We start from the raw sequence: 26,585 nt of genomic DNA on the forward strand, positions 1-26,585 counted from the left end.
AAAATTTTACAAAATGTTATTATGTCGGTTTACACAGTCCGTTGAGCCAGTTTCCATTGTTTCCACGGAAGCACCATCCAGAGCAGCAATCAGTGTTCCTTTTACAATTGTTGAACCAATCGGGGCGACATTGCAGCGTCAAATGGCACAGATTCAGAAGAAATAGAAGAAATAATGTTTTAAGCATCATCTTGGATGTTAAAATTATATACTTTTGGTTACTTCAGTTACAAATAAGTTTCTGCCTTCTGTTCACTTCAATTTTAGTTTATATATCCTGATTGGTCAGCAGGGTTATTGCCGTCATTGAAATTTAGGAAATTCAAAGATGGGATTTTCTTTTAAAAACAAGTCTGTTTTTTTTTAAGATAACAATGTTTGTCTTTTTGAAGCCATAAATAAAAATATGTGAAAACTTGAAATCGTCGGATTTTTGATGTGGTTTTTCCCGGTAGCATGAGTTTATCGTTATCTTTAATGTTTTTTTGTCAATTTAAAATTTCCCATCTGAGGTTATCTTAGTTTTATAACATAACAGAGGAGCACTCAATATTCTCTAAATGAAAGTATGGAAAAAGCGAAACAGGCCAAAAATCCAATTTCAACAAAATTTTTATCTTTAAGCTTTGAGAGTATTACTTTTTAAACTAACATAAATTTGAGTCAGTAAACAGCTTTACTAAAGAATTACGAGGACCAGCCTAAAAAATGTCTTTTTTCTTCCGTAATTTATCATAAGGTACTTTTAAATTATTATTTATATTCTTAATTATTATTGTATTTTAAAAAAGCCTTTCTCCCTATTTTTGATGAATTGTTTTGGGAAATACCAGGTTCGAAAATGATAAGATGATATAAGTCTCTAATTTTAAACTAACAAAAAACATAAAACGAACTTATATAAAATATACATATCTCAAAATTGCCAATTGTTCAAATTTTCTAAATTTGACCAAGTACATTTTTTTAGGATTATTTTTCTTAAATGTTGTTATTGCAGTTCATAAAAGAAAACATTAACTTATCGCTAAAGTCTTGACCTGTTTTTCAAAAACAATCTTCCAAATACCTATATAAACCAAAATTGTAATAAGCACAAGCAAACCTTTGCTTCGTCTGAAGTGTTAATAATCACAAATCCAAGGCTTGTTCAAGATGATGTTCAAGGCATTATTGCTTTTTCTGCTCCTGAGTCTGTGCCAATTGACGTTGCAATGTCGCCCCGACTGGTACAACAAGTGTAAGAGGAACTCTGACTGCTGTTCTGGATGGTGCTTCCGTGGAAACAGTGGAGACTGGCTCAATGGATTGTGTAAACCGACGTAAACTAGGCTTTAGGAATTGGAAACGAAGTTCTTGTAACGAAAAATGTCAGTTTTGTTTTTTAATCATACTATTAATTAGCAATGCATTATTTTATTTGTGTATTTATCGTATAAAAAAATAAGTTTTTAATAAAGTGTATCGATTTAACCGATATTTTTTTATGATCGAATAAGGTAGAATTGTAACAAGCTCTAAAAAACTGCAGTTTTGAATTTCCTGTAGAAATTTGTGAGAGTAAAGGCAGGTATTAACGAGTTTGGTTTAATTAAATAATTTAACCTTAAGAAAAAAAAGTTATTACAGAATTGTGTATTTCCTGGTGGTAATGGGTAACTTATAATTAATTAAAAACTGTAATTACAAATGAACAAATATAAAAAACTTACGATCTGTTAAGTTTTTCTTTAAACGGGTTTAGACTAAAAAGTTCACACCCCCAGTAAAATAAATTTGAAATAATGTGCTATTGTGGACCGGCTATTGTAATTTGCTAACATGAGAAAAGCGCCAGTTTTCTTATCGTATAGTATTGTCAAACTGAAACTAAAAAGACTATTTTTAAATATGTACATGTTTTAAACGACAGGATAGACATATCATTGTATTTTGTTTCCCCGTAGTTTGTCTTTCATATCGCCGTCAAAATTTCAGCTGTCAACAAATGCTCAATCCGCCAAAATTCCTCCGAACAAAGAAGTCCAAAATACTGAACGAAGATATAGAAATAACCTTCGTGAAAAGTAACACCACATTCTGGCCGCCCGAAGACGAGTCCCGTAAAAGTAAAAACAAAATGTGAAAAAAAGTCCTCCAACATTCAAATTCTAGAAAAAATCAATCAAGAAACTGAGTTGAGTTATCCAAGCTTTAGCTCTTTAGAGGTCCAATACGATAATGACAGCGAAATCAGCGAGTTATCTTCCATCTCCAGTTTCGACGGTCCCATCGAAGACACTTATCGTAAACGCAGAAGCTATTATGGTAAACCACATTAGATCATTTGTATTAGATAGCGACTTGTTCTAAATGAAGTTTTAGATGGTGTTATCAAGAAACGCACACGAATCGAGCCGTCAATTCTTAACCATTTCCTAGACTTTCTTTCCGCTTGTTTCTGGAAATGCTCAACAGGATGCCAACAATTACCAGATAAACACCATTGAAGTTTTGTATTTCTCTAATTAAACAAAATAAAAGTTTGAATATAAAATTAGAGTCCAAATCGCGCCGGAGTCCTCCGTGGAGTAGCCCCGGCTGAAACAATCTCTTGTCCTTTGTTCAAAGCAGCTTCTCTCTTATCCGCCGCTTCTTTTCTCGCCCTCATTTCTTCCTGTGCCACTTGCATCTGATTTTCCATCTCTTGTAAATGCTCGGCGGCTTGTTTCTTCTTAGCACGGCCACTTTTTCCAGTTTCTTTTAATGAAAAGAACATCGGTCCCAACTCCGCCAACCAATGACCATCAACAGAAGTGACACACTGCATGTACTCACGGGCTGTCATGACAAGTTCATGGTAAACAACATAATCGGGGGTGCTACCAAGACCGAAAAGAGCTGAAGTTGGGTGGAGATGGCATGGCATGCCAGTACGACAGTTCACATACTCACCGATGCCTTTCAAGCGAGCCGCTTGATGAAAGTACGCTACAAAAAAGAGTTTTAGAGGTGCTCACAGAATTGGAAGAAGTTACCAGAACAGATGCACTTTCGGACGATATCCCAATCAGTCCCACAAGACTTGATTTCCAGTTTTTGTTGTACGAGAATATCTTTAAGTTGTTGGCGGACTTCACGAACTTTTCGCATGGCTTTGATGTGAATGAAGTGTTCGTTGCACCAATGCGAAGAGTATTTGTTTTGTTTCCATTGGTTGTACACGTTGAGATATGTTAAATGGTCGCTTTCAGGGACTTGGAACTTCTCTCTGACACCATCAGCTTCTTCTTCGCGGCCTTTGGGACGATAGAAAATTGAAGGTACGGATAACATCGAGACTGGAATAATGAAACGATGAGCTTAAGTTTCAAGAGACGAGAAATTTTACCAATGATGAGGATTTCGGCGGTGCAGCCCATCTGACTGGACACTATCAACATTTGGCATTGAGGGGGATCAAGAGGGAATTCTGCCATTTGGCGACCTAATTTTGTTAAGACTCCCGTGTGGTCCAGAGCTCCCAGAATCCATAGTTGGTATAAAGAATTAAGGATGTTGTCCTAAGGAAAATAATTCTAATTAATTCTGAGAATGAAAATAATAGAAGCGATATGATTTCATGCTGATAATCAGCGAAAATAAATGATAAATAATGTTTCAATACAAAAAACTTACCAACATTGTGGTAATTGCAGGAATTACTTAATACCTAATAAGAGAGACAATAGAAACCGGTACAATTCCGTTAAAAAACTTGCTAATGTAAAAGAATGAGTATTGTAAATTTACTAAGACGCTGTCACTTTAATGCAAGAGAAACCTAACAATTTACGTTTTACGTTTTAAAAAACGATTTTCACCTGAGGTGGAGGATCCATGAAATGAAACTGCAGCAAATCTTGAACACCCAGTGATTTCAATAACAGCACCGTATTAGCCAAATTGGTCCTTTGAATTTCAGGAACCGTCGTAATTAACAGTTCTTCTTTATACTGCCGTTCTGTGTATAATCTGAAAGCTTGACCCGGCCCTGTACGCCCGGCTCTTCCGGATCTTTGGTTTGCATTTGCTTGACTAATCGGATAAATCTGAAAAAAAATGAATAAAAACAACCACAAAATTACAAAAATTTTTGTACCTGTAACGCGTCCATACCAATCCTAGGATTGTACACCTTCAATTTGCAATATCCCGAATCGATGACGAAAATAATCCCATCTACAGTTAACGAAGTTTCTGCAATATTCGTCGCAACTACACACTTCCTTATTCCTTCAGGCGATCTCTGGAAAATCTTTGCTTGCAAATCTGACGGCAATTGCGAATAAATCGGGAGAATTGATAATTCTGGTGCATTTTCAATTTCAGCGAGACGCTCAGACAAAACCTGAAAAGATCTGTTCGGTCAAAAAGTGCAGATTTATAGAGAAAAAGCGGTGAAAACCTACCTCGCACGTCACTTCAATGTCTTCTTGACCGGGCATAAAAATAAGAATATCTCCAGAAGGTGGTTGGAGGTGGATTTGAAGAGCCTGTTTAACAGCAGCATCGACGTAGTCTTCCACGGGATTTTTACTGAAGAGAATCTCTACAGGGAAAGTACGTCCGGGTATGGTAAAAGTGGGAACGTTACCGAAGAACATCGAGAATTTGCTGGAGTCCATGGTGGCGGAAGTAACGATGAGTTTGAGATCATGTCGGCGAGCAACGATCTAAAAATTGAAACTCACTTAAGACACATGCCAGGTCCGGTCCTGTTTACCTATTTAAATCCTTTTTCGCCAAAACAAAAACATTTATTTCAAAACAAATTCTCGGGTGCCCCCTAGAGGCGTGTACTCGTTTTACAGATAAGCAAAAACCGCGTACTTTCATTATTTACGAACATTCTCGACGACAGTTTCTCGTTGTCTGACACGTTTTAGTTCTTTGAAAGAAAAGTTTGCATGGTCGACTGTTTCTCAACCAGAAGCGCAAATGGAGTACGCTTACGTCGAGGGTAAGTGTGGGTCAAGCGGCTATCTCACTGTCATTCATTTTTACAATTACATTTTGATATTAAAGCTAATCAGCTTCAGATTCAAATGTTGTTGAAAAACGGTTAGAAAGCGGATATCCTGTGGTTCCCTTTCGGGCAACCTACGCGCCAAAATTACTGGACATTGGACAAACCATTTTTTTGTTTTAACACAAAAGATTCCCTTGTTTGTTGTTTCAAAATATTTATTGTTCTTTACTATCGACTTATATAAGCTTCTTAATCTGTTTTCTTACGTCGATAATCCACAATCGCCTCGTAAAAAACATATTTGTTATGTTCCAAAGATCCTAAAAACCTCTATTAGGAAAATCACAACCGCAATCGTGGCAATGCGGTTTGAAATGCTCTTAATTATTTCTTTGTAGCTAATTTGTTTACATCAAACTTTGTTGCGTGTAGTTGTTGACGAGCCCCTTTTTGATAAGTGCACTAAAACACAATCTTATCTTTCACAACAACAAGTTAAAAATAAAGCACGTTTCGTGACTAATTGTCAGTGGGTCAAATTGTATAGCTGAGGGTCATTTATTCTAATGAACAACAAAAATTTGAAGAATGCTTGGAATTATCTAAATGTCTACAATTACAATTAGTTGTCATAAGCACCACGCGGGAGTTCTCAAACTGTTTTTCTTCTTATCTAAAGCATACATAAAGTCTCCGAAAATACGAGTTTCAAGCAGAAGTTGGTCCCTTTTTTTCTGAGTTGAATTTTATTTTACCAGATTTTTAATAGAAATTAAGGAAAGAACATAAAAGAGCTTAAAATTGTAACCAGCAAACTTGCAAATTTTTAGCAGAGCAAACTAGTGCGATTTTATAAAATTAAATTTATCAAATTTTTTATCTTATCTTATCATTAAACTAGATCAAATTATCTGTGCAAATTGAAATTTACAAACAAAACTTCTGATTAAAAGAATAGAAAATCAATGTACAGAAGGAAGAAGCTCACAGAGTTGTGATTATAAATAATTCTTAGGTGATGTAACTTTATTTTTGACGAATATTACGCCGCTAGCAAGCTACTGAAAAACAGGCTCATTTATTAGCCGCATTTAACCCTTGAAAGAATCTTCATGTAAACATTTCGTTGACAAATATATTTTTTTTTAAATCATTATCTAAATTATCGTCCTCAAAGCTAGATAATCCATGAAAAAATCTTGAGTGTTCTTGAAAGATAACACTGATTAGTAGTTAGTTAATCGCAATTGTCACTAAACAATAACCGTCTGATTAATGCTGAAGGGCATTATAATTAAGTCCAAAAAATGTATCTTTATGAAAATCTTCTGACCCGAAACCCTTTCTTTGTACGATGTGCTTATATTTGTCGAAGTGAAAAAACACCGGCGCCTTGACTTTAAAATACCCACGATAACAGCCAGGGCCTTTAAATTATGTTGTGTATAATTATCGCTATTGGCCGGTAGTCTGGCGATCACTTTTTCTATTTTAAACCATCGCGAATTTTTGCCGCTTCGAAAATGTTCTGCAATTTGTTGTGAGTGCGTACGCAAGTCAGGTGCGCGTTTTCGTCGAGAATCACATGGCGGTACATACGGGACTTTATCTCTGTTTTGATAAAAGCACTTGTTTTACGTCCTCTGTATACTAAACAATCATAGACGTATCAACGAGTGTATAGCTCTGTTTGAATTGTGACTAAGTGTTAATTTTTCCAATATGATGACAGAAACGCTGGCTAATTTCCATATGAACAAGCAGCAGAGTAGGCGAGAAAGAGCCAACAGCACTGGTGGCTCCCAGAAACTCAGCGGAAGTCCACCAAAAACCAACGGAAGCATCATGTATCACATGCGCCAGCAGGAACCGGTGAAAAGAACTGCGAGTTTTGTCGTCGGACAAAAACTACGCGAATCGAAATGGTTCTTACATGCAGAAATGAAGATATTCTGTGCTGTGGTAGAGTCTGGGTTCATTGTCGAACAGAAAGAAGAAGATCAGGAAGAAACCAAATATGGAGTGGCGATGTGGGCCCCCAACTACGGTGAGTACCAAGCTTTTTTCTACTATTTTTTTAGTGTGACTTTTAGAAAAAAGCAAGAATCCTGAATACCTGACCATCTATACAATCACACAGTGCAAGGGTGGCAAATTCAAAGTCCTACCCTGTAAATTAGTGGAGTTTTGGCCAGACGGGACCACCATCAAAATCAACAACAAATCCGATAAAACGGAAACTCCGCTACCGGAAGAAGTGATCCGGAATCAAATAATAGCCGCCGAAAATTCGAAACGGAAATGGCACAACACCGAACATTTCGCCTATTACTGTCGGTATGGACCTGTCGCCAACAATCTCAGGATAAGGAAGGTTAGTTCAAAGAGTTAAATTAATCACTTCGATAACGATAAAATTTCGCATCTACTACTACGTCGAGACCTTTTCTAAATTCGACGTAGTACCAGAAAAAATTTATTTGCAAGTCAATCATGTGCAGTACTGATCATGTGCAATGTTTGGCACTAACTTCAAGGTTACCAAAGCCGCACGGACGAGGAAAAAAACAAAGGTTTAAGTTGATCTAATTATGTTAATACGTGTCATAAATGACGTCGCGTAAATAAACAAATAACTCATAAGGGAAGCATTAAATTGAATTAAGAGCGAGCGTCTGGCAAATTTTATTTTGTGCGGAAAAACCGGTGGATCTGTCGTCGGTGGGGCCAAACATAAATATAACAAATTTGTTAGCTTTGACATTTAATGTCGTCGCATTATCTGAAGTCTTCCACGTGACTTTAGTTGGCAGTAGCACCTGAGGTTGTTGACTAATTGCATAACTAACGCGACTATTTTTACGGTGGGCGAAGACAAGTAATAGAAAATTTTATATAGTCTTTGGCATTGACCAAAAAAGGACTTTTTTCAAATTCATGTTTTTTCGACTTTTAATTCAACAACGGTCTAATTTTAAAAATTAAACGTAGTGAAAGTGTGTCCGAGATTTCACATTAAATATATGTAATTTAAAAATACTTGGCACGTAAAACCAAACAACTTCATATGTTTAATCGCGATCCGAATGAACAAAATTCATTAATAAATTCGGGTTATAATTCATTCACACTTATCATGTTCATAAAAAATAAGATATTGAAGATCATAAATTAAAACGCCTTAATTGAAACCGTCTAATTTGAGCGTAGTTTATTGGTCCCAATATGTGAAAAAAATGGGTCGGATCTGATTAAATTCACCACTTTGAACATCACTTAGGATCAAGTTGACCCAATTGATAATATCCATATCAAAATTGCGTAGTTATTTCGATAACCAAAATTTAGAAAAAACAGAGTTATAGTCAATAAATTAAAAAATCTTATGAAACGGTTGATTTGAAGTTCAAAAGATATTTGAGAAAAACAGTTCTTTCCAAAAAAAATTAGTGTTTGAACTTTTTTAAATATAATTTTACATTTTATTATGTTATAACTTTGTAACTCATAAATGGGAAAAAATTGGAGAATAAAAAATGCTGATTTTAATAAAACCAACAAAATAAAAGCCAAGTTTTCAAAATAGTCGTTTCTAGACATTTATTGGCTGTCCAGATCAGTAAATGCTAGAAATCATCCATAATTGTCTTGGTAAAAAAAAGGTAACTGAATCCTGATATAATAGTTATTTACTGCTCATTTTTGGAGTAACATTTTCAATTTTATTCAAAATCTATAGGCTTGTTATTTTACCAATGGCCGTAGCTCTGAATAATATTTTTTGTTGTTTTCAACTTTGCGGTTGTCACTATAAACAATCTCATTTTTCATGATTCTGATACGAAATCGAAATCACATCTAAAAACCTGATCCCTCGTAAGTGTACAACTATTGTACCGCAGATATCAGATAACATTGCATGTAAAAAGACTAAAAATGACCGCGATGTCTGATGATATGATAATGTAAATCAGGCTCGGCGCCACGTATCGATGAAACAACAAAAAACTTATCACTTTTTTTCCAGATCACGGATGGATTGAAAAATACCGGCACGTTCTTCCTGAAAATCCGGAGTTTGACAGCTAAATAACCGTAGAATTAGTGTTAAGTTTAGTATTACCTCCTAAGACTGCTATTTATTTCTTTTATATGAATATAATGACTTATTTTTATATGTAGTCAGTTTTATTAAAGATTGTGACTTTGATTCTTACCTCTCTGAGCAAACCGAATAAGACATCTGTACTAAGCGACCTCTCGTGAGCTTCGTCCATTATTACAGCACTGTAGTGGTCCAAGTCGGGCTCCCGAAGACTCTCCCTCAAGAGAATACCGTCCGTCATGTATTTTATGACTGTATTTTCGGACGTGCAGTCTTCAAAACGAATTGCGTATCCCACATCGTCTCCTAATAAAATATTGTTAATCGAAGATCATTTTAAAAGTTGCATTTCTTTCTATACCTAATTGTGTCCCCATTTCGTCGCTCACACGTTTGGCAACAGACATCGCCGCCACTCTTCGGGGTTGGGTGCATCCTATCATTCCGTATTTGCTATAACCATCTTCGTGCAGGTATTGAGTCAGTTGGGTGGTTTTACCACTTCCAGTTTCGCCTTTAAAATAGCATAAATTGTAAATCCCCATTCTATGGTTTGTTCGATTTTCCTCACTTTCTGATATTACTATTTTGATTATCATTTATTACTGATTTCAATGATTCCTTATAGGAAATATCATTGGGGGCACCATTATATAAAAAGAACAAAACAAAACAAATGGTATTGATGTTTATAAAGTAATGAACTGTATATCAATAAATAAACGATAACTCCGATTTTTGGTCAAGGATGAATATTTCAAAATATTAATGATGCAGATAAAATCATCAACAAAAACAAGAAAAATATAAATTATGTGCAAATAATTTGACGTTTTCATAAAAAACATAATAAAAAACGACGGTTATCAATGTTATCATTATCACAAGTATCTCCATTATCGGTCAAATCGATATGCGACCTGAATTTTTAGTTACCACTTCTAGTTGCTAATAAAAAGTTTACAAAAATGCTGTAGTCCTTAAGATTACAACATTATTGTCTTTATTAATCAAAATAATATCACAATACTATAAATCCTCTGCTTTTTCATTACAGTTATGTGTTTTCACATGCATCGACATTGTCTAGAGTCTAGACACAACAAACAAAGCAGCAATTACGTAATCAAAATATTGCACTAAATCCTTCCCAAAACACCAAACATTTTTTCAAGTAGATTATCATTTTGTCGTTCCGTTATCAATAATGAAGACAATATTTTACTGAAATGTGACCCAATTTCTGCCCATTAGCGCCGAGATTAACTCCCTTTACCACTCTAAAAATTCATTACGACAACGTAACAAAATAGCAATTCAACTAAACAATTATTTTCAAGAACAATAATTACTCCCCCAGTTAAAATAACCACATGCTAGAATTAAATAAATTCCGTAAAATCCATCAAAATAAACAATAATCTGGATCAAAGTCGTTCTTTTTAGAGCGCATAAATTCAAGTTTATTTTAAAATTTAACATCCCCTCCATTCCATTCTAATCAGAGCGCAATGATTTTGAATTCCATGAGATCATGGAAATATGCTGTAGGGAAACTACGCATTTCTATGCATATCAAAAAATGACTGTTTCCGATTAGATAAATAACAATAACCAGTTATCTAATTTTATAACGTATTTCGTGGAACGCGTTTACTCACCGACAATAATGACGACAGAGTTCTCTCTGATAACATTCAATAACTCTTGCCGGACTGCGAAAACTGGCAGATATCGTCGTTGTTCTAAGATTGTCTTTTTCTTAGCGAAATCGCTGGACGCTTCTGTAGACTTCATGTGCTCTGCGAACTTTTGATCGGTTTTGTAGTCAGCGGTGTCGTCGTCTTTGTTGTAGCGTTTGTCTTCCTCGTCTTCTTTCTTCTTTATTCCCATGATGTTACCTAATACAGACCAAATTAGAACAGAAAGAGTGAAAGACAATAAAAGTACCGATTTTGGTGCCACTGAGCTCCCAGTGTTTTTTCTGAGCTTTCTTTCTCTCTTTCTGTTCGCGGTAGACTCGGACTAAATGGGAGCCCTTCCTGGATACGATCGCCATATCAGATGTGGGGTCCCTATTAAACATCATTACTACTTTATTCCATGGAAGCAGAAATAAGTACCTGACGGGAATAACCGGCTCTGGTTGCTTGGTAAACACAATACGACCGTCCAGAAATGGGGGTACGATATTATGTACCAATAAATGAACCCTATCGATTGATTCTTCGTCGTAGTCTTCGTTGAAATCAATGGAATGTACAGCCCCTGAAGTCAGCATTCTGTTCCTTTCCCACAACTCGTTATCCTTATTTATCTGTCTCTGCTGTGCCGACAACCGCTTCTTCTTCCTCTGTTCCAACTGTTCTTCCTTCTTTTTCGTGTATTCTTCACTAACGCTTGCGAACGGATTGTTCCCGTCATCGTAGCCCTCGTCCATATTGTACCATTCTCTGTCAATTCTTTTCTGTTCTTCTTCCCACAATTCGCGATCAACTGTATCCTCCCATTTAATCCCTTCTCTCCCAGGTGCGGGTGTAGCCCCACTTTTCTTCCTGTCTTTCGCCCATGAATTGTACTTATGAGCAGGTGTGAATCTCGCGCTTTCATCTTCATATTTCCGCCTTTTGCTCTCTTTGGTGCTTCTTTTAGAATCTTCATATTTACGTGGTTTGTTGCTGTGTTCAGACCAGTCGCCTCCACCTCCTCCTTTGTATGTGGATGGCGTTGGGAAATCCCATGAAGACCTCCTGGAAGGAACATCATCGTCGTCGTCCCATGAAGACTTGGAAATTTCATCTCTGTGCCCCAAATTGGGTGTTTTAGGTTCATCCTTAAACCGCGGTGTCTTGGACCTATGCGACCGCTCGCGCTCTTTACGTGGAGACTCCTTCTGTTCTTTTCTATGCCTGTCTTTTGTCGTGGCATAAACCCCCTTTTCACGATGTTTATTCGCGTTCAATCTTTCAACTAAACGCTCCCGGGCTTGTTCGCTAATTCCTCCTGTGTAGGTCGGTGTTTCAGTATGGGGAGCCCGAAATTTCCGACCGTCTTTTGACTGTGTTTCTCTCAGACTTGATGAAGGATCATCAGGATGGTCATCATCCTCCATGGTAAACGACATTTTACGAGCCGCCTCTTCCTTTTCTTTGCGTTTAGCAGCAGCAAGACGATCCAAACCTAATAAAGACGGTTGAGGCACCTTGAAAGTCGGGGGCTTCTTTTTCACAATTAAGCCACCTTTTTGGTCGTTGAGACCTTCTAAACGATGCAAGTTTTCTTCAGGATCCATTATTATACGATTAGACGAAAAACTTGATAAACGTAAATATAACCTTGTTTGAATCACATAACCTCAAAATTGTAGGGAATTTTGATGGGTAATAGTGGCAATAGTTAAAAAAACGTTGCGTGTATTGTGAATTGCCGAGCAACAAGGCGGAAATATAAAAGTGTATAACTGGTTGCATAACACATTTATCTTTAGCGTGTATAAAGTGAAATTGTACACACCAGTGAATTAAGAGCATATGACTATAGCCCCTTGGCTATACGTAAACTCGTCTATAATCGCTTGTTGTATTACAAGAGCTAAAAGTTGGATATCTCACATGAATGTGACGCAGGCCTGTTTGATTACCTCATACTTAAAAGTATTACTTTATCAGTTAAATGCAGCCAAATAAAATGATCACAAAATTTGCATATTTATAAAATTTTAGTGGTTACAAAATATTGCATATTTATAAAATTTTAGTGGTTACAAAATATTGCACACTAGAAGGAGCCGAACTCTTTCTACCAAATTGTTATCCATTTGAACAAAAGCATAAAAAACTAAAATTAAATTAACCAATAATTCTGAATCGAAACAATAAATTAAAATAAAAATAACACGGTCTAAATAATTTTGATAGCAATTATGAATCGATGTCCGTGAATGTCCAATTGTACACACAAACAGTTACAACCATACAGTCATCGTCCAGTGTTACTTTTGCACGAATAAATAAACATGTGCCGTCATAAAAAAACTACAGTGTAAAACTCGCATCGAAAGTGTTTTCCCACTCGTATAAATTGCCGCACTCGTCTTCAGCTCGTGCACAAATGTTCGTACTTGTGGGAAATGAGTACCATCCCATGTTAGTTGTGTATTATACTATTTTTCGTAGAAATAATTGCTATTTTGTTTAAAAAATCTCAGAAAATGTCTATATGAAATTTAGAAGTTTAGGATTCCTTTTCTTTTGAGAGCTTAGATGTTAGTTTAAGTCATGTTCATAAAAATTGTTTTACAGCAACGCGCGATTATTTAAAAAAATCTGCTCTTGACAACGACCCAGAACGTCTTATCAAGTGGAAAAACCCAACTTTAGAAATAAACATTCTCTAATTGCGGCGTGGATTTATATCAAAATGATATTTCCAACTCTCCTCGTCGTCCTGTCATCTTTAACCCTTCTTCGTTCGGAGAAATTTGGTAAATACTCGGGCAAATACATGCATTCCAATCTTTCCTAACTTCACCCCCACTTTTAGATTATTACTGGAGAGACTACGTGGGCGAAATCCCAGAAGATGCTTTTCCTGGAGGACAAGATCGCAAGCACGCCCCGACGTACATCGGACAAGTTTATATTCCGAATCAAGGACTTCTAATAGGACCCATTATTGAAGGAGTAAAGTCGGTAACTACCACGAAAGTTAACGTTCTCACATCTGATGTTTTCGTCAAAATTTTGTGTACAAATTCACCTGAGAAGCTATCTTGGGTTCCAGTTTTTGTAAGTGATGTGAAATTTTCAAATGGTACTTATCCTATTGCGGGAGGTACTGAAAATGGTGAAATTCTCAATATTGGACGGGTAGCGTACCAAGGAGAGATTATTATTGGGAAAGTTTGTAGGTATGAAATAAAGAACAAATCGTTCTATTTTGCTTATCACGCCAAGGAACTGGCTGTCACGAATTATGAAATGCTTGTGTACAATAAAAATGCTTAAATTTGTAGTGATAAAATAATACTCGTTTGTTGTTTATGGATTATAAATAAACTACGACTCCTACAAGTTATGATGACAAGTAACTTTTTTTTTACACGAATCTTTATCTTTATAGACAATTCTTTTGTATTTTCTATGGTGCTTCTTTAGCCATGGTATTTATGAAACTCAAATAATTTAGTCTTATTGAGATTATAATAAGTTACGTAATTACGTTTTTATTTGATCACAATTTTTGTCGGAATTTACAGTAACCAAATGAAGCGCTTTATCCAAGCTACAGTAGTTCTTACTTTTTTCTTCTTTTTCGGGTAACATGAAATAAACAATAGGACTCAACAAATCTCGATGAACCGGAGGATCGTCACTTTTAAAGATGTAGCTAATTAACAGACCACAGACCATAGTCACTACAGTACCCATAAAAGTATAGTAGTAGAAAGACACTCTAAACAAGAAGAATGGTTGATAGTCCGGCTCTTCGTTGCTAAAAGTGGTAGTAAACACTCGTTCGGTCGTCGTAAAATCAGTAAAAGAATTCTGCATCGTTGCATTAACAAAACAGCCTTCAATAGATAACGGTTTGGGTACATGAACTATTAGCCCCTTTGCTTTATAATACTGAGCCATGGTAACAATCCAACTTGAAAACAAGAGACCAATAATAGACCCATAAAAAGCACCCTAAAAATAGTCTACATTATCACAATTTCATTTTTTTAACATACTCTGCTTGAAGCTTTCGGGAAGAGAATTCCGAGAGTGAACATCCCCAACAAGGGTCCAGCTGTGACACCTCCTAAACTCATTACCAATGGTAGAATTCCACCCAGGCGCTCCACAACCAAAACCAGCGCCGTACAAGTAACACCACTAACTACGACCAACAATTTTAACACGTACGTTGTGGTTTGTTCACTCTTAAACCGTCCAACGATTTTCACAATAAAATCCTCAAACAAAGTTCCTGCTAAACAGTTGAGAGTCGCTGATAAGGTGCTCAAAGCAGCACAGAAAATGCCAGCGATAAAAAGACCTGAAAGTCCTGGAATGTGCGATGCTACATCCATGACGAAGTAAGGAAGAAGTTGGTCGTTCTTTTTAATCGCGCCACTGGTCAAAGGATCGCAGTCAGAGTACTTGGCGTACATTATAAGACCGGTGAAGACACTAAAAGAACCAATGATGGTCATCCCAATGCCGAAGAATACAACAGATCTGAAAAAAAAAGTTAACCTTTTGGTATAAAAAAAATACTTACAGTTTAGCTTCACGTAGAGTTGGTAATGATAGAAACTTCTGGACGCAGCTCTGGTGAATCCCAGCCATGGAGAGCCACGCCATAGAAATACCGATTGTGACGATCCAAAAGGAATCACGTTTTGTAGGATCTGGATCAAAACTAAAACAATATATAGCCAAAGTCGTAGTAAAAATCTTACTCAAAAATATCCAAGCGGTGTCCTTCCAGAGCTTTCTTCCAAATTGCTCCAAATCCTCCAGCTGATTTGATACCAATAATTACAACAGTGAAGACAGCACCTGTGGTCACTGTAAACTGTAAAGTATCCGTCCACACGACTGCTTTCAAACCCCCAAGAGTGGTATAAAAAATACAAACTCCACAAACTAACAGTGCTATCAAGTGGACGTTCAACCCGGTGGCTGCTGCAAGAGCCAGAGCCGGGATGTAGATAACCACAGGTAGATACAAAAAAACACCCAATGCGAACAAGAACGATGCAAAAACTCTAATTCTGTTATCAAACCTCTTTTCTAGATACTCGTAAGTGCTGGTAATTTGAAGTTTATAGAAAACAGGAAGATAGATAAACATAGTGCCTAGTGTTACCACTACGACCGCTGGGACAAAAAGCCAATACGTAGCTCCGAATCTGTATATGTCTGCTGGAATTGCTAAAAGAGTGACTCCAGATATGTGACTGATAATAAAGAAAGATAATAAAAAAAAATATGAATCATGAACATTGCTCTTACCTCGCAACTAAGGATACAGAAATTGGAAACACTTTCATACTTTTATTACCCATGAGATACTCGTCTGCTGAGGATTGTTTGGTACCGAAACAACCGAAATATATTCCTATTGCGGCACTTAAGGCCAGCATAACCGAAAAGAGAATGTAGTCATACCACGAAAATGAAAGATGGTGCGCATTTTCGGCAAAGTTCGATACCGTTGTTAAAATTCTTGTAGTGGTTTTTTCAACCATCTTTAATGAATGAATTTTGGTTTTTGAATTTCATTCATTTAAATAGCCGCGAGATTTATTTAAAATAAGCTTATAGATAAGCAGACTATTTACTTAAATATGAAGAATTAGCGGCAAGTTTACTCTTCTGAAGGTGAAGGAGATTTATTCTAGTTCCGTGGACCGTATTAAAAGGCGATAAGGCTCATGAAACAGTACAAAGCAACTAATTGTTTGGATTTGTTAGATTTATTTTATGATTTTGATTTAAATTTTACAGTTTATGAACAAAATCGAAAAAAAAAATCTTTAGCGGTCCAGGCTGGTAATGTGTGCAGATTAACGGACTAGACAAATAAAACTGCATTGTCATGATGACAATGTTAATTTTAATATAAAAAAATGACTTTTTTTAGTGTACGCTTCCAAAAGTAGCTATTAAGTCCTTAAATATATTCTTTTTTAGACTCTAAAAAAGTTGCTATGACAACAAATAAAGCATAGTGGTCCAATATAACGATTAAACATTATTATTTGATGTAGGTACTTCAATTTTAATAATTTTTGAATTTTTAAATAAATGCAATACAAATTTCTTTGCGTTTTCGGTAATTTTGTCAGGATTTTGCACTTTATGCAAAAAACCGTCATTTTTTATGTTTATTTTAAACAATCACATGGTTGCCATGGTGCATGGTAATTATAAAATCCGAAACGCACTATTTTCGAGAAATAATTGGTAAGTAAATAATAAAAGATTTGAATGTGTTTTAAAAGCTTTCACTAAAAAAGATTGTTTGTAACACGTACTTAAAAAGTTTTTGGAGACTCATCTACTATTGCGGACTCGCCTACGCCTTGTCCGTAAGCAGCAACGATTAGTCCACAAAAACACTACTTTAGGTAATTAAAAAAATTATTAAGTACACTAAAAATATTGTATTTTTATATTTATATTTTATATTTAATTCAAAATAGTAAAATATTAAATCCGAATGTAAATTCTAGTCATATACATGATTTCCAAACATTTTATATAATACAAGCATAAGTGTACACTCTCAATTTTATTTCGTTAAAAAAAATAAGACATAAGCGGATTATTAATATATCAGTCGTCGTAATCTTTTTACGAAATTTGGGGTCAAAAGTTAAGTTCCCTTTTCCTCGTCCGGTAAATTTGTCGTGATCAAGTCTAGCGCCCTGTCCAGTGTACAATAGTCCTTATTGTCAATACCTTTCTCTCTGTCTTCTCGCGAGGCAAAGTAAACCACAGGACTTATAAGATCTCGATGTACCGGCCGATCTTCGTTCTTCGTTAAGTAACTAATTAACAGTCCCACAACTATAGTTACCAAACCTCCCAAAGGAGCATTATAATAATGTGTCAATCGAAATAAAAAGAAGGGTTGAAGATGTTCCGCTCTGCAACATAAAAACCGTAATTGTTGTTGAAATAAAAATGAATTTACATTGAACTGGTAGAATTCACCGAATCGTCAGAGATTGTAGTAAAATTAAAAATTCCTGGACAGTTTTCAACAGACGTGGGTTTCGGTATATCCACAATAGCTCCTTGAATTTTGTAATATTGGTTCATGGTCACTATGACTCCCGAGAAAAGAAGTCCGATGATGGCTCCATAGAAGACTCCCTATAAACTTGTTTCATAAATTGGTAATTCCTTTACTTCGACTACCTTGCTGGATGCTTTCGGGACCAAAACTCCCAAAGTGAACATTCCAAATAAAGGTCCCCCTGCTACACCTCCTACTGCAGTCACAAGTGCCAGAAGACTTCCTAACTTTTCAACGACGTAAACCAAAGCAGTACAACAAACGCCACAGACCACAACGATCATTTTTAAAATCACTCCTGTCTTCTTCTCATCTTTAATGGGTCCGGTTATTTTAACAATAAAGTCTTCAAAAATTGTACCCGCTAAACAATTGAGACTTGCTGATAATGTGCTCAAGGCTGCACAAAATATTCCGGCGATGAAAAGTCCGGACAAACCCGGAATATGAGAAGCTACATCCATGATGTAATAAGGAAGAAGTTGGTCGTTCTTTTTCACTGTTCCAATAGTGAAAGGGTCACAGTCGGCGTATCTTGCATACATGATCAAACCGATGAAGACACTAAGTGACGTGATAATGATGATGCCGATGCAGAAATAAATAACTGATCTGGAGAAAACATGACAAAAGTTACGCGAACATTGTCAGTGACTTACAATCTCGCCTCCTGGAAAGTGGAAACTGCTAAGAACTTCTGAACGCAGCTCTGGTGAATTGCTACTATCGCTAGCCAGTAGACAGTCAAACCAAGACTGGTGCTCCAAAAAGTGTCGCGGATGGTTGGATCTGGATTAAAACTAAACCGAATGTTTCAAAGCTGTCCAACAAAAACTTACTCGAAAATATCCAATCGTTGTCCTATCACCGCTTTGCTCCAAATCGCTCCAAAACCGCCTCCTGCTCTAACTCCAATCACAGCAACTGTAAAAACTGCACCTACAGTCACAGTGAACTGAAGAGTATCAGTCCAAACCACCGCTTTCAACCCTCCAAGAGTAGTATAAAAAATGCAGACTCCGCAGACTATAGGTGTGATGTAATGAATGTTAAAACCTGTAGCTGCAGACAATGCCAGCGCAGGGATGTATATAACAATCGGTAGATACAAGAAGAGTCCCAACGTGAAAAGAAACGACGCAAACATGCGATTTGTGGCGTCGAATCTTCTCTCTAAGTATTCATAAGTGCTGGTGATTTGCAGCTTGAAAAACACCGGAAGGTAGATGAAGATGGTGCATGGCGTGACTATTAAAATCGCCACGACGAAGAGCCAGTAGCTGGCGCCATATCTGTAAACGTCTGCAGGAACGGCTAAAAGAGTGATTCCAGAAATGTGACTAAAAGTTTTTTATTAATACAAAAAAAGTACGAGTGGGAATTCACCTCGCAACGAGTGAAATCGATATCGGTAATACTTTCATTTTTTTGTTACCCATGAGATATTCGTTCGCTGTAGATTGTTTAGAGCCGAAACACCCAAAGTATATCCCGATTAAGGCACTTAAGGCTAACATAACGGAGAAGAGAACATAGTCGTACCATGAAAATGACACTTGGGCCACGTTTTTTAGAATTGGTAAAACCGTCGTCGACATTTTCACACTTTGGTAAAAAATGAGAGAATTGGAGCGACAACCGTGCAGTATATAAATCTTAAACGCTTGTTTACTTGTGATAATTCCAGATTATGTTGAACTAGAATTTAATGTGAATTTAAAAATCCCGGGAACAATGAATTTCTACATCTTTTGTTGTGACGATTTTGTAATCTGTTGAAACAGTGATTAAAATTACGTAACTGATAAGAAATAAACAGTGTGTGACAAAAGAAGTTTATTAGTTGTAGACGTCGCAGAAGAAGCGGACGACAATGGAAGAATACAGGTTTTCAACTTATCATTAATAAATATAATTGACATCGCATTTAGAGCTGATATGTTTCTATTGTCTAAGATTGGTACGTCAACTCTGCCCATCTACTATCTGAAAATATATGAACAAGTGTAAAAAAACGGTATTTTAAATGGATGTTACGCTGTGAAGTCGTTCCGTTTTTTTCTTTCGATTCTTTAGTGTATTTGTCTTCTTATGAAAAAATTTTACGTCAGAGTTATTCTGTTTGGTCATAATAATAATAATTACATAACAATATTTTTGATGTATACATGACGTTTGTTTTCATACCCATTAAATATTTAGCTTAATATAGGCAACCCAAGATACACCTTTCTTTGTCTACTTGTTAGAAAAAATTAAATTTCACAGTTCGAAAGCAGACGTTATCATCAGATGTTCTCAAGCTAAAGGTAAAAATATATTTTAATTTTTATCCACAATCTGTCAGATAATTAATATTTTCCACCGGCCAGAAAGAACGCGAATTCAGTTGGCAAATTTTTGCCAAAGACTAATCCAGACATTCTTGGTGTGTGCAGTTGTCCATACATTTTGCAAACAGTAAATGGTGACAGCACTACATTAAGCCGACATTTATCACAAAAATTTTGAAGCAACAATTGGTCAACATTTAGTTTAGAGTCCACATCGACATCGTAATGTGTTTTTTCTCCAAAACGATAGAGTCTTTCTTATAAAAGAAATATTACCACAGCCCATTGTTTTTGTGGATTGTTTTCGTTGCAAGAATGAAGAAATATGTTCATTTGTAAGAAAATAGATCCAGAGATTTTCGTGAAGTTCTGTTCAATTCATGACTTTTAAAACAAAGACCACGTCATCCAGCCAATAGTAGGACTGCTGGAGATCTCCTTCGCATAAATAAGGAACTCTAGTCCATGACACCACTTCGAATCCTAAAGGAGTCAAGACTTCATGAACAACACTTTTCACTTGTTCTTCAAAACATGATCCTCTTATTGGTAATAATTCGGTGGGTTTGTGGTTCCGTGACCCTAAAAAACGTTAATTTTGTTCGATTCAAAAGTGCTTTTACCTGATTCGACATATGCTGAAAACGGAAGAACCAGCGCTAGGAGCAACACACCATCAGGTTTGAGCGAATTTTTGATCTGTTGAAGGATCTGGTTGGGAGCATCGCAGCGGTCTAGGAGATTTAGACACGAGACGACGTCGTATTTCCGATTTTGGTGCCACTGATCGATGTCCAAAAGCCTGTAAATGACAAGAATTTGAAACCACGTGTCGAAAGTAGATGTATGCAACAAGGTTGCTCTTATTGCCGTTGTGGTTAATGAGGATGGGCACCTGCCGGTACGGTTGGCAATGATAATAATTCGAAAGCAATAAAAATGTCGCTATTGTTCGAGTTAAAACGTGGTCGTTAAATTGAGAGTAATTAAATTTAATGCAAATGTTTCTGGTCGCTGCAAAACGGCCAAATATGTCCGCGTTATTGCCTTATATAAGTAGTCTCACTGTTGCATTTAATTGCAACTTTTCCGAAATGCATCGTAAAAATTACGAATGTTGCTCCTTCGCACATCCGCATATTCACAGGTGATACCTCTCCGCCTAATTAACGGAGTAAATCTTGATCGGCCCTCGTAAACTTAAATTGTACACAAGAGAATTCTCCTTGTCCCAATCTGTTAAAGTAAGTCTTAATTAACTCTGCACTTAGTTTTATGAGCAAAGTTTTACTGCATCGAGAACTCAATTAACAATCTGACATGGAACGACTTTAATTACTCGAGATACTAGCAATACCCATCATCCAATTGCCGGAGTCGAGCAATTAAACATTATCGCGAAGGCTACAAAATTGCATTATTCAATCTCGAGAGACGCTTTATCGCCTTTCAAAAAGTTAAGTTATAAAAAACACGCACTCATAACCGCGGCTTTGCAGAAGACTCCGCATGGGATTGGAGACTTCAGTGACGTAGGTCTTCTTGAAAAGGGGTGAAAGGTGAGCGGTGACTTCTCCATCACCGGCACCGAGGTCCAGGAGGCTGTCTCTTTGGAAGGGCAAATCTGTGCGCAAGAGACGGAGGAATTGATGCATGGACAAGACGAACATGGAGCCTCTTTGCAACCACCTGAAACAAACACTTACTATAAAGACTCTTAGCACGAATAATTCTTAAATTTACAGTTGGCAGATTGTGGTTATAAAATTTCTTTTATAACAATTTTTGAAATAGTTTTGTTCCATTCCCGCGCTATAAAAGCCTACATTAACTGCATAATTATTTGTTTTTAGAGTTAATTCGCATCGGCACAACCTACAGTTATTTCTTTTTGTAAATAGTTTTACGACTAAACTGTATAAACGTTCATTAAGGAAGTGCTAATTGCCCACTTTTACAGTTTACTACGTTTTATAAACTTGTGAAAATTACCCATTTAATCAATTAAAACGTAAAAGTGCGCAGTTAATTACCGCGCGAAATCTTTAAATTAAATATAACGCCACAGAACATTCATCTCAGGTGCAAAAAAATAGTACGCTTTGCACAAAGAAATTGCATGTGTGAACATTATTATTAAATGTGAGCACTGTTAACGTTCCCGTTACATTTAAATACGCGAAATTACAATCGCTCGTGTTATTACGTCGGTTGTTATGATAATTTCTGTTTGTTTTCTGGAATATAATTCACTGAGCAGACAAACGATTTATCGACGGTGATTTTAAGATTCACTGGGTTGGGTGACTTGTAAAGGTCATGTTGACCATAATACATTTACAACATGTGCAGATCCAAGTAATTAGAAGGATAGCGTGGTAATATCGTCGTCATAAATTCAAATTACGTCACTGAAGCTGCTGCGAGTCAATCCAACAATAAAAGGTCAACTTCAGTAATTTGCATGGATGCATATTTGGACGGTGGCTGCAAGTAATTGAGATTATTTACACTACACTCGTGCACACCTGGAAACTCAATTACGTTTTTGACACTGCGTAAAAATTTAGAGCCCTAAAGCTGATCCTCTGGTAATTTTCTTTGGATATTAGTGTTCCTAAATCTTTATTATTTCCCTTCGGAGTGTCGTGAATGATATTAAAAAATCCAGCGGTCGTCGATGTCCGGCCAAGTGACAGCATACACGAACCTCCCCTCTCCCCCCAATCAATCCCCCGCCCGCTCCGGGACTAAAAAACTCGATCAATACATAAAAATTTCATATTGAAAATGATTGAGGGCGGCAAGACGACGGGAGAAGGGCGGTGGCTCTTTCTATACTACTCCGATTCCACCTCGGAGCGAGAGGTTTCCTCCGCTTTAATTTTGGTATAATGGCGTAATTGGCTTTTCGTCTAATTAAATATTTGTAGGAAACGAACGGGTAAACACGCCACAAGGATTGGGGCGCTTGATGTAATATTCAAATTATCCGAGAGGGTTTTGGGGTAATCAGATGGACAAACTGAATTTTTAAAAGGCAGAGACGGTTCTCAGTGTTTAGAGAAATGAAAATATTGCGGGCGGATTTAATATTTTAACTGGAAAATGGTCGAGATTGGTTAAGTAATGAAAAACGGGAATTCATTGCATCATCAGCGCCAAATCAGCCAAGAGAAAAGGAAGTGAACGTTTTAAAATGGTGACTTTAACAATATTTTTCAAGGTGTTAAGAAGATTGGTATTTTTCTTTTCGCCTACAAAATTCTTGTACCTCTGGGTTCATTAAAAAACGCTTGTATTATCAATTAAACCTTGGAAGAAGTACGGCATGTCCGCGATATCGTTGCAGCTGAAACAAAGATCGTATCTTTGATCTGGCGGCTATCCCGCGAGCCTTCGGCGTTAACAACAATCCTGCCTTTACCGACCGTGCTTTTTAATCGCGCTTGAAATGGATGAGGATAGAAAATTACACGTAAGTACGGCTTGGCCAGCGAACGCTCTTCGGACTCTGCGTTTAATAAGTGATTTATATACGAATGCAATCGCTTTGAAAAGTGGCGCATTAAGCTCTTATTGCAATATATCAAAATTATATATCGACCACATTATGTGTTCGGAGTTCGACACCCACAGTTGTACCGTATGATCGAAGAGAACGGAGGCTTTCTTCAGGATTCCTGGTACAAGGTGGTAATGAACGAAATTAATTTGGATGTGTCACCTGTTGGCGAATTCGGGTCAAATCTTCGTATTGAGTTGGGCTTCAGTCAAAACCATATCCAAGTCAAAAGTTAAAATTTTCAAAATCTTGGTCTGTAATTTGGCCATATTGGATCAACATTGGAGCAAATGTGGTCAACGCTGGTATAACTTTTATGGGAATTTGGTAATAAATTTCAACTACTTTACCACACCTGAACGAACCGTGCAAGGGTTATTGCACTTGGTGGATGTTTAGTACGTCTTCAAGGGAAAATAACAGGCCATTTCTCTCAACAACTTAAAATTTTGAATACAAACATAAAATTCGTACTAAACCACTTTCAAATTTTTTAACTTTATAGTAAAAACTTTTTGTTTTGCTCAACTTTCCCTTTTGAAATGAATAAACGAACGCACGCAGCCCCGCTGATGACTATCGGTCCTCTGAACGGCGCAAACCGCTCTTCCAACAAACAAAAACCGCATTCGATTTAAAATTTTAACCGAACTACACACAGGTGCGCTTAATGCTCGAGAAAAACGACAAAAAGACCGCGTGGTTACTTTTGTTACACTGTATATAGGTAAAAGCAACGGTCCAAAACATTCTTGTTCGTTCCTGCGTCGTTGTTCTGGTAGCAGGATTAGCGTTGGTCCGTCGCGAAACGACCGCGTTCATTTGCCTAATGGCTGGCCTATTGTTTCTGGACAGCAGCAGCGCTCGCAGACACAAGATATATGTCCCGTGTCCGATATGTCCTCTTCACTCGGTCGCGGTGTGGACCCGACCATCAGATTAATTAGAAAGTTTATTTTTTGGGTTGCCGCCTTTGTCGTCTGATCCTGTTGGGGTCTGGTCGTTTTGTAAAACCTGATTTTCAGATTTCGGCGCTGGACGAGATATGACTTCAGATTTTTCGACTTAGGCCTATTCGCCATTTTTCATATAATTATTTGTCTGAAAAGTGTTTTAAGACGCACGTATTGCTCCAAGTTCATTTAAATAATTTTTGATATCTGTACACAAAGGTGCCCCACATTCAAAACTTATTAATTAGTTAAACTGTTATTAAAATGTTATTAAAAAGCAAGAAAAATAAAATATAAAGATAAAGAACAAAAGATGTAAAATCGAAGAATAGAAGAGAAAAAAAAATGTTCATCGATGGCAGTCGCAGTGTTGTTAAGTTCGCTTTGAGTTATCCGCTACTATTTTGCCGCGTTTGTTGTAAACACAAGTTATCATTATCACTGTTAACAAAAAGCCCCCTCTAGCTCTGCCGCGATAAATCAGCAAGTTGTCTCCGGTCATGATGAAACCGTTTTGCCGGTACGGCCCTGTCTCCGGGCGTAAAATGGGCGTTAAGACGCGTGAAGGCATCCAACATTGTATTTCGCTGCCAACGGCAGTGCTGATTACCCTAATCACCCTAATCGAAGATTTACAATAAATACACGTTTCCAACATGCGCATGCGTACAACTTATGATTGAAATTTAATTTTTCACTGGAGGCCATCGATTTTCTGCTTTGCATACTTCAAACATAATATATTGCTTTGTCGTGTATTTTTGACAAGACGTATTTTGTGGGAACTGTAAGCACTATAATTAAAAAATTTCAAGACGGCGTTTACGAGCACGAGCGTCGAGCTGTGCTACAATAAAAATTAACGCCTCGTTCTGATTGGTCACTTTTCTTGAAGTCACGCCGCTTTTTTCTCACTTTAACGAGCGCTTAATGTACTGTTCCAAGAGATAATTCCACGTTTTTTCTTTGCCTTTGTGGATTAAAAACAAGAAAACGTTTTGATAAGGTTCACGCACGATTTGTTATTCCTAATAATTCGTTAAGTGGCGGTTTATGACGCCCTCGTATCCAACAGAGTGTATTTTATCGTGTAAGTACGGATTTGGATTTATCTCATTTACATTGAGTTTATTGCTGCCTCGTGGAATATCTACTCGAATCCGTTTATATTAATACAAAGTATATCGAAGCTCGTTTAGAACCGCGCAGGAAATGCATTGTGTGCGACGGTTTTAATGATTTTCAGATCCACTGAAACAAGAAAAACTAACGATTCTCACACGACGAAACTGCAGTAATGACGCTTCAAATGCTGAAAATTCGCTCTTTTTGTGTCTCGTACTTCCAAGCTGAGATGTAAAATGCGTGAAAGTTTTGTTCAGAATAGTTCAGGAAAAATAAAATCTGGAGGTGCAATGGAGATATCAATTTGCTGGAAAACGATATGTTCAGACCATGACAGTTAAAGAGCTGCTAACTTTCAAAATTGAAACAATCTGACTTAACTGGTTTCTGAAAAATTACCTACATTTTTAAGAATTTTGCTATTCAACTTGACGCTTCATGAGCTTTTAAGGATTTAGATCCTGAGGAGTTTCTGGGAAAAGAAAATGATTAAACTATACACTTCCGGAAGTAGTGGACACTTCTTTTACATTTCTTGCAATGAATCAACTTAAATCATCTGGGAAATCTGCATTCAGTGCTTATTGATTTCCTCGTTGATGATAAAAAAATTGCTTGCAATTTAATATTGAAAGAAATGCTTCATCGCATGTCGCAGCAATATAAATATTGATATGATTCTACCTACACGTATTTAAATCAGAAGGAACTCAATAAA

The 26,585-nt window shown here is 36.8% G+C and overlaps 6 protein-coding genes and 1 pseudogene across 7 annotated transcripts in view; 3 read left to right on the top strand and 4 right to left on the bottom strand.

The window, feature by feature from the left end:
* Positions 1–16,335, bottom strand: part of LOC148178875 (sodium-coupled monocarboxylate transporter 1-like) — a 47,029-nt pseudogene extending 30,694 nt beyond the window's left edge.
* Positions 1,822–2,492, top strand: LOC148178885 (uncharacterized). Its single transcript, XM_088031400.1, has 4 exons — positions 1,822–1,852; positions 1,947–2,108; positions 2,155–2,298; positions 2,365–2,492. The coding sequence occupies exons 1-4, from the start codon at positions 1,822–1,824 to the stop codon at positions 2,487–2,489; spliced, it is 462 nt and encodes a 153-aa protein (XP_087887526.1). The 3' UTR covers positions 2,490–2,492.
* Prp16 (ATP-dependent RNA helicase l(1)G0007) lies at positions 2,481–12,469 on the bottom strand. 2 transcript variants are annotated; one of them, XM_088030135.1, is made up of 11 exons: positions 11,219–12,469; positions 11,046–11,170; positions 10,757–10,996; positions 9,457–9,609; positions 9,208–9,401; positions 4,431–4,694; positions 4,121–4,369; positions 3,843–4,070; positions 3,371–3,542; positions 3,018–3,320; positions 2,481–2,970 (listed from the first exon to the last, which is right to left on the bottom strand). In XM_088030135.1, exons 1-11 carry the CDS (start codon positions 12,385–12,387, stop codon positions 2,537–2,539), a joined length of 3,531 nt encoding a protein of 1,176 aa, XP_087886261.1. In that variant the 5' UTR covers positions 12,388–12,469; the 3' UTR covers positions 2,481–2,536. The 2 variants fall into 2 exon arrangements, with proteins under 2 accessions (XP_087886261.1, XP_087886262.1); XM_088030136.1 differs by lacking the exons at positions 9,208–9,401; positions 9,457–9,609; positions 10,757–10,996; positions 11,046–11,170; positions 11,219–12,469 and adding an exon at positions 4,745–4,835.
* l(1)G0469 (lethal (1) G0469 NlpC/P60 domain-containing protein) lies at positions 4,834–9,200 on the top strand. Its single transcript, XM_088030146.1, has 4 exons — positions 4,834–4,981; positions 6,723–7,037; positions 7,084–7,364; positions 9,018–9,200. The coding sequence occupies exons 1-4, from the start codon at positions 4,960–4,962 to the stop codon at positions 9,081–9,083; spliced, it is 684 nt and encodes a 227-aa protein (XP_087886272.1). The 5' UTR covers positions 4,834–4,959; the 3' UTR covers positions 9,084–9,200.
* LOC148178888 (uncharacterized) lies at positions 13,289–14,171 on the top strand. Its single transcript, XM_088030147.1, has 2 exons — positions 13,289–13,578; positions 13,638–14,171. Exons 1-2 carry the CDS (start codon positions 13,515–13,517, stop codon positions 14,099–14,101), a joined length of 528 nt encoding a protein of 175 aa, XP_087886273.1. The 5' UTR covers positions 13,289–13,514; the 3' UTR covers positions 14,102–14,171.
* A 1,128-nt stretch (positions 16,336–17,463) lies between the features above and the next one.
* Positions 17,464–19,489, bottom strand: LOC148178889 (sodium-coupled monocarboxylate transporter 2-like). Its single transcript, XM_088029986.1, has 6 exons — positions 19,278–19,489; positions 18,731–19,231; positions 18,551–18,691; positions 18,014–18,503; positions 17,787–17,968; positions 17,464–17,739 (listed from the first exon to the last, which is right to left on the bottom strand). Exons 1-6 carry the CDS (start codon positions 19,487–19,489, stop codon positions 17,466–17,468), a joined length of 1,800 nt encoding a protein of 599 aa, XP_087886112.1. The 3' UTR covers positions 17,464–17,465.
* Positions 19,490–19,712: 223 nt separating this feature from the next.
* The window catches only part of LOC148178890 (protein-L-histidine N-pros-methyltransferase), a 43,280-nt gene continuing 36,407 nt past the window's right edge, over positions 19,713–26,585 (bottom strand). The window contains exons 3-5 of the mRNA XM_088029776.1: positions 21,704–21,913; positions 20,848–21,026; positions 19,713–20,806 (exon numbers count right to left, since the gene is read on the bottom strand). Coding sequence (XP_087885902.1) covers positions 20,598–20,806; positions 20,848–21,026; positions 21,704–21,913 — 598 coding nt within the window. The 3' untranslated portion in view covers positions 19,713–20,597. The remainder of the gene's footprint in view (positions 20,807–20,847; positions 21,027–21,703; positions 21,914–26,585) is intronic.

This window comes from Gnatocerus cornutus, chromosome 2 (genome assembly GCF_029298725.1).
Source record: "Gnatocerus cornutus isolate USDA-ARS CGAHR chromosome 2, icGnaCorn1.1, whole genome shotgun sequence".
Taxonomy (NCBI): domain Eukaryota; kingdom Metazoa; phylum Arthropoda; class Insecta; order Coleoptera; family Tenebrionidae; genus Gnatocerus; species Gnatocerus cornutus.

Coding starts and splice junctions, on each gene's coding strand:
- LOC148178885 (XM_088031400.1), top strand. CDS start 1,822: ATGAGAAAAGCGCCAGTTTTCTTATCGTATA. Junction 1,853..1,946: donor GCCAGTTTTCTTATCGTATA/GTATTGTCAAAC, acceptor GTTTCCCCGTAG/TTTGTCTTTCATATCGCCGT. Junction 2,109..2,154: donor CGAAGACGAGTCCCGTAAAA/GTAAAAACAAAA, acceptor TTCAAATTCTAG/AAAAAATCAATCAAGAAACT.
- Prp16 (XM_088030135.1), bottom strand. CDS start 12,387: ATGGATCCTGAAGAAAACTTGCATCGTTTAGAAGGTCTCAACGACCAA. Junction 4,695..9,207: donor TATTCGGTTTGCTCAGAGAG/GTAAGAATCAAA, acceptor TTCAATTTTTAG/ATCGTTGCTCGCCGACATGA. Junction 2,971..3,017: donor CCGAAAGTGCATCTGTTCTG/GTAACTTCTTCC, acceptor TCTTTTTTGTAG/CGTACTTTCATCAAGCGGCT.
- LOC148178888 (XM_088030147.1), top strand. CDS start 13,515: ATGATATTTCCAACTCTCCTCGTCGTCCTGTCATCTTTAACCCTTCTT. Junction 13,579..13,637: donor TCTTCGTTCGGAGAAATTTG/GTAAATACTCGG, acceptor CCCCACTTTTAG/ATTATTACTGGAGAGACTAC.
- LOC148178889 (XM_088029986.1), bottom strand. CDS start 19,489: ATGTCGACGACGGTTTTACCAATTCTAAAAAACGTGGCCCAAGTGTCA. Junction 18,692..18,730: donor CAACGATTGGATATTTTCGA/GTAAGTTTTTGT, acceptor CATTCGGTTTAG/TTTTAATCCAGATCCAACCA. Junction 18,504..18,550: donor ACTTTCCAGGAGGCGAGATT/GTAAGTCACTGA, acceptor TGTTTTCTCCAG/ATCAGTTATTTATTTCTGCA.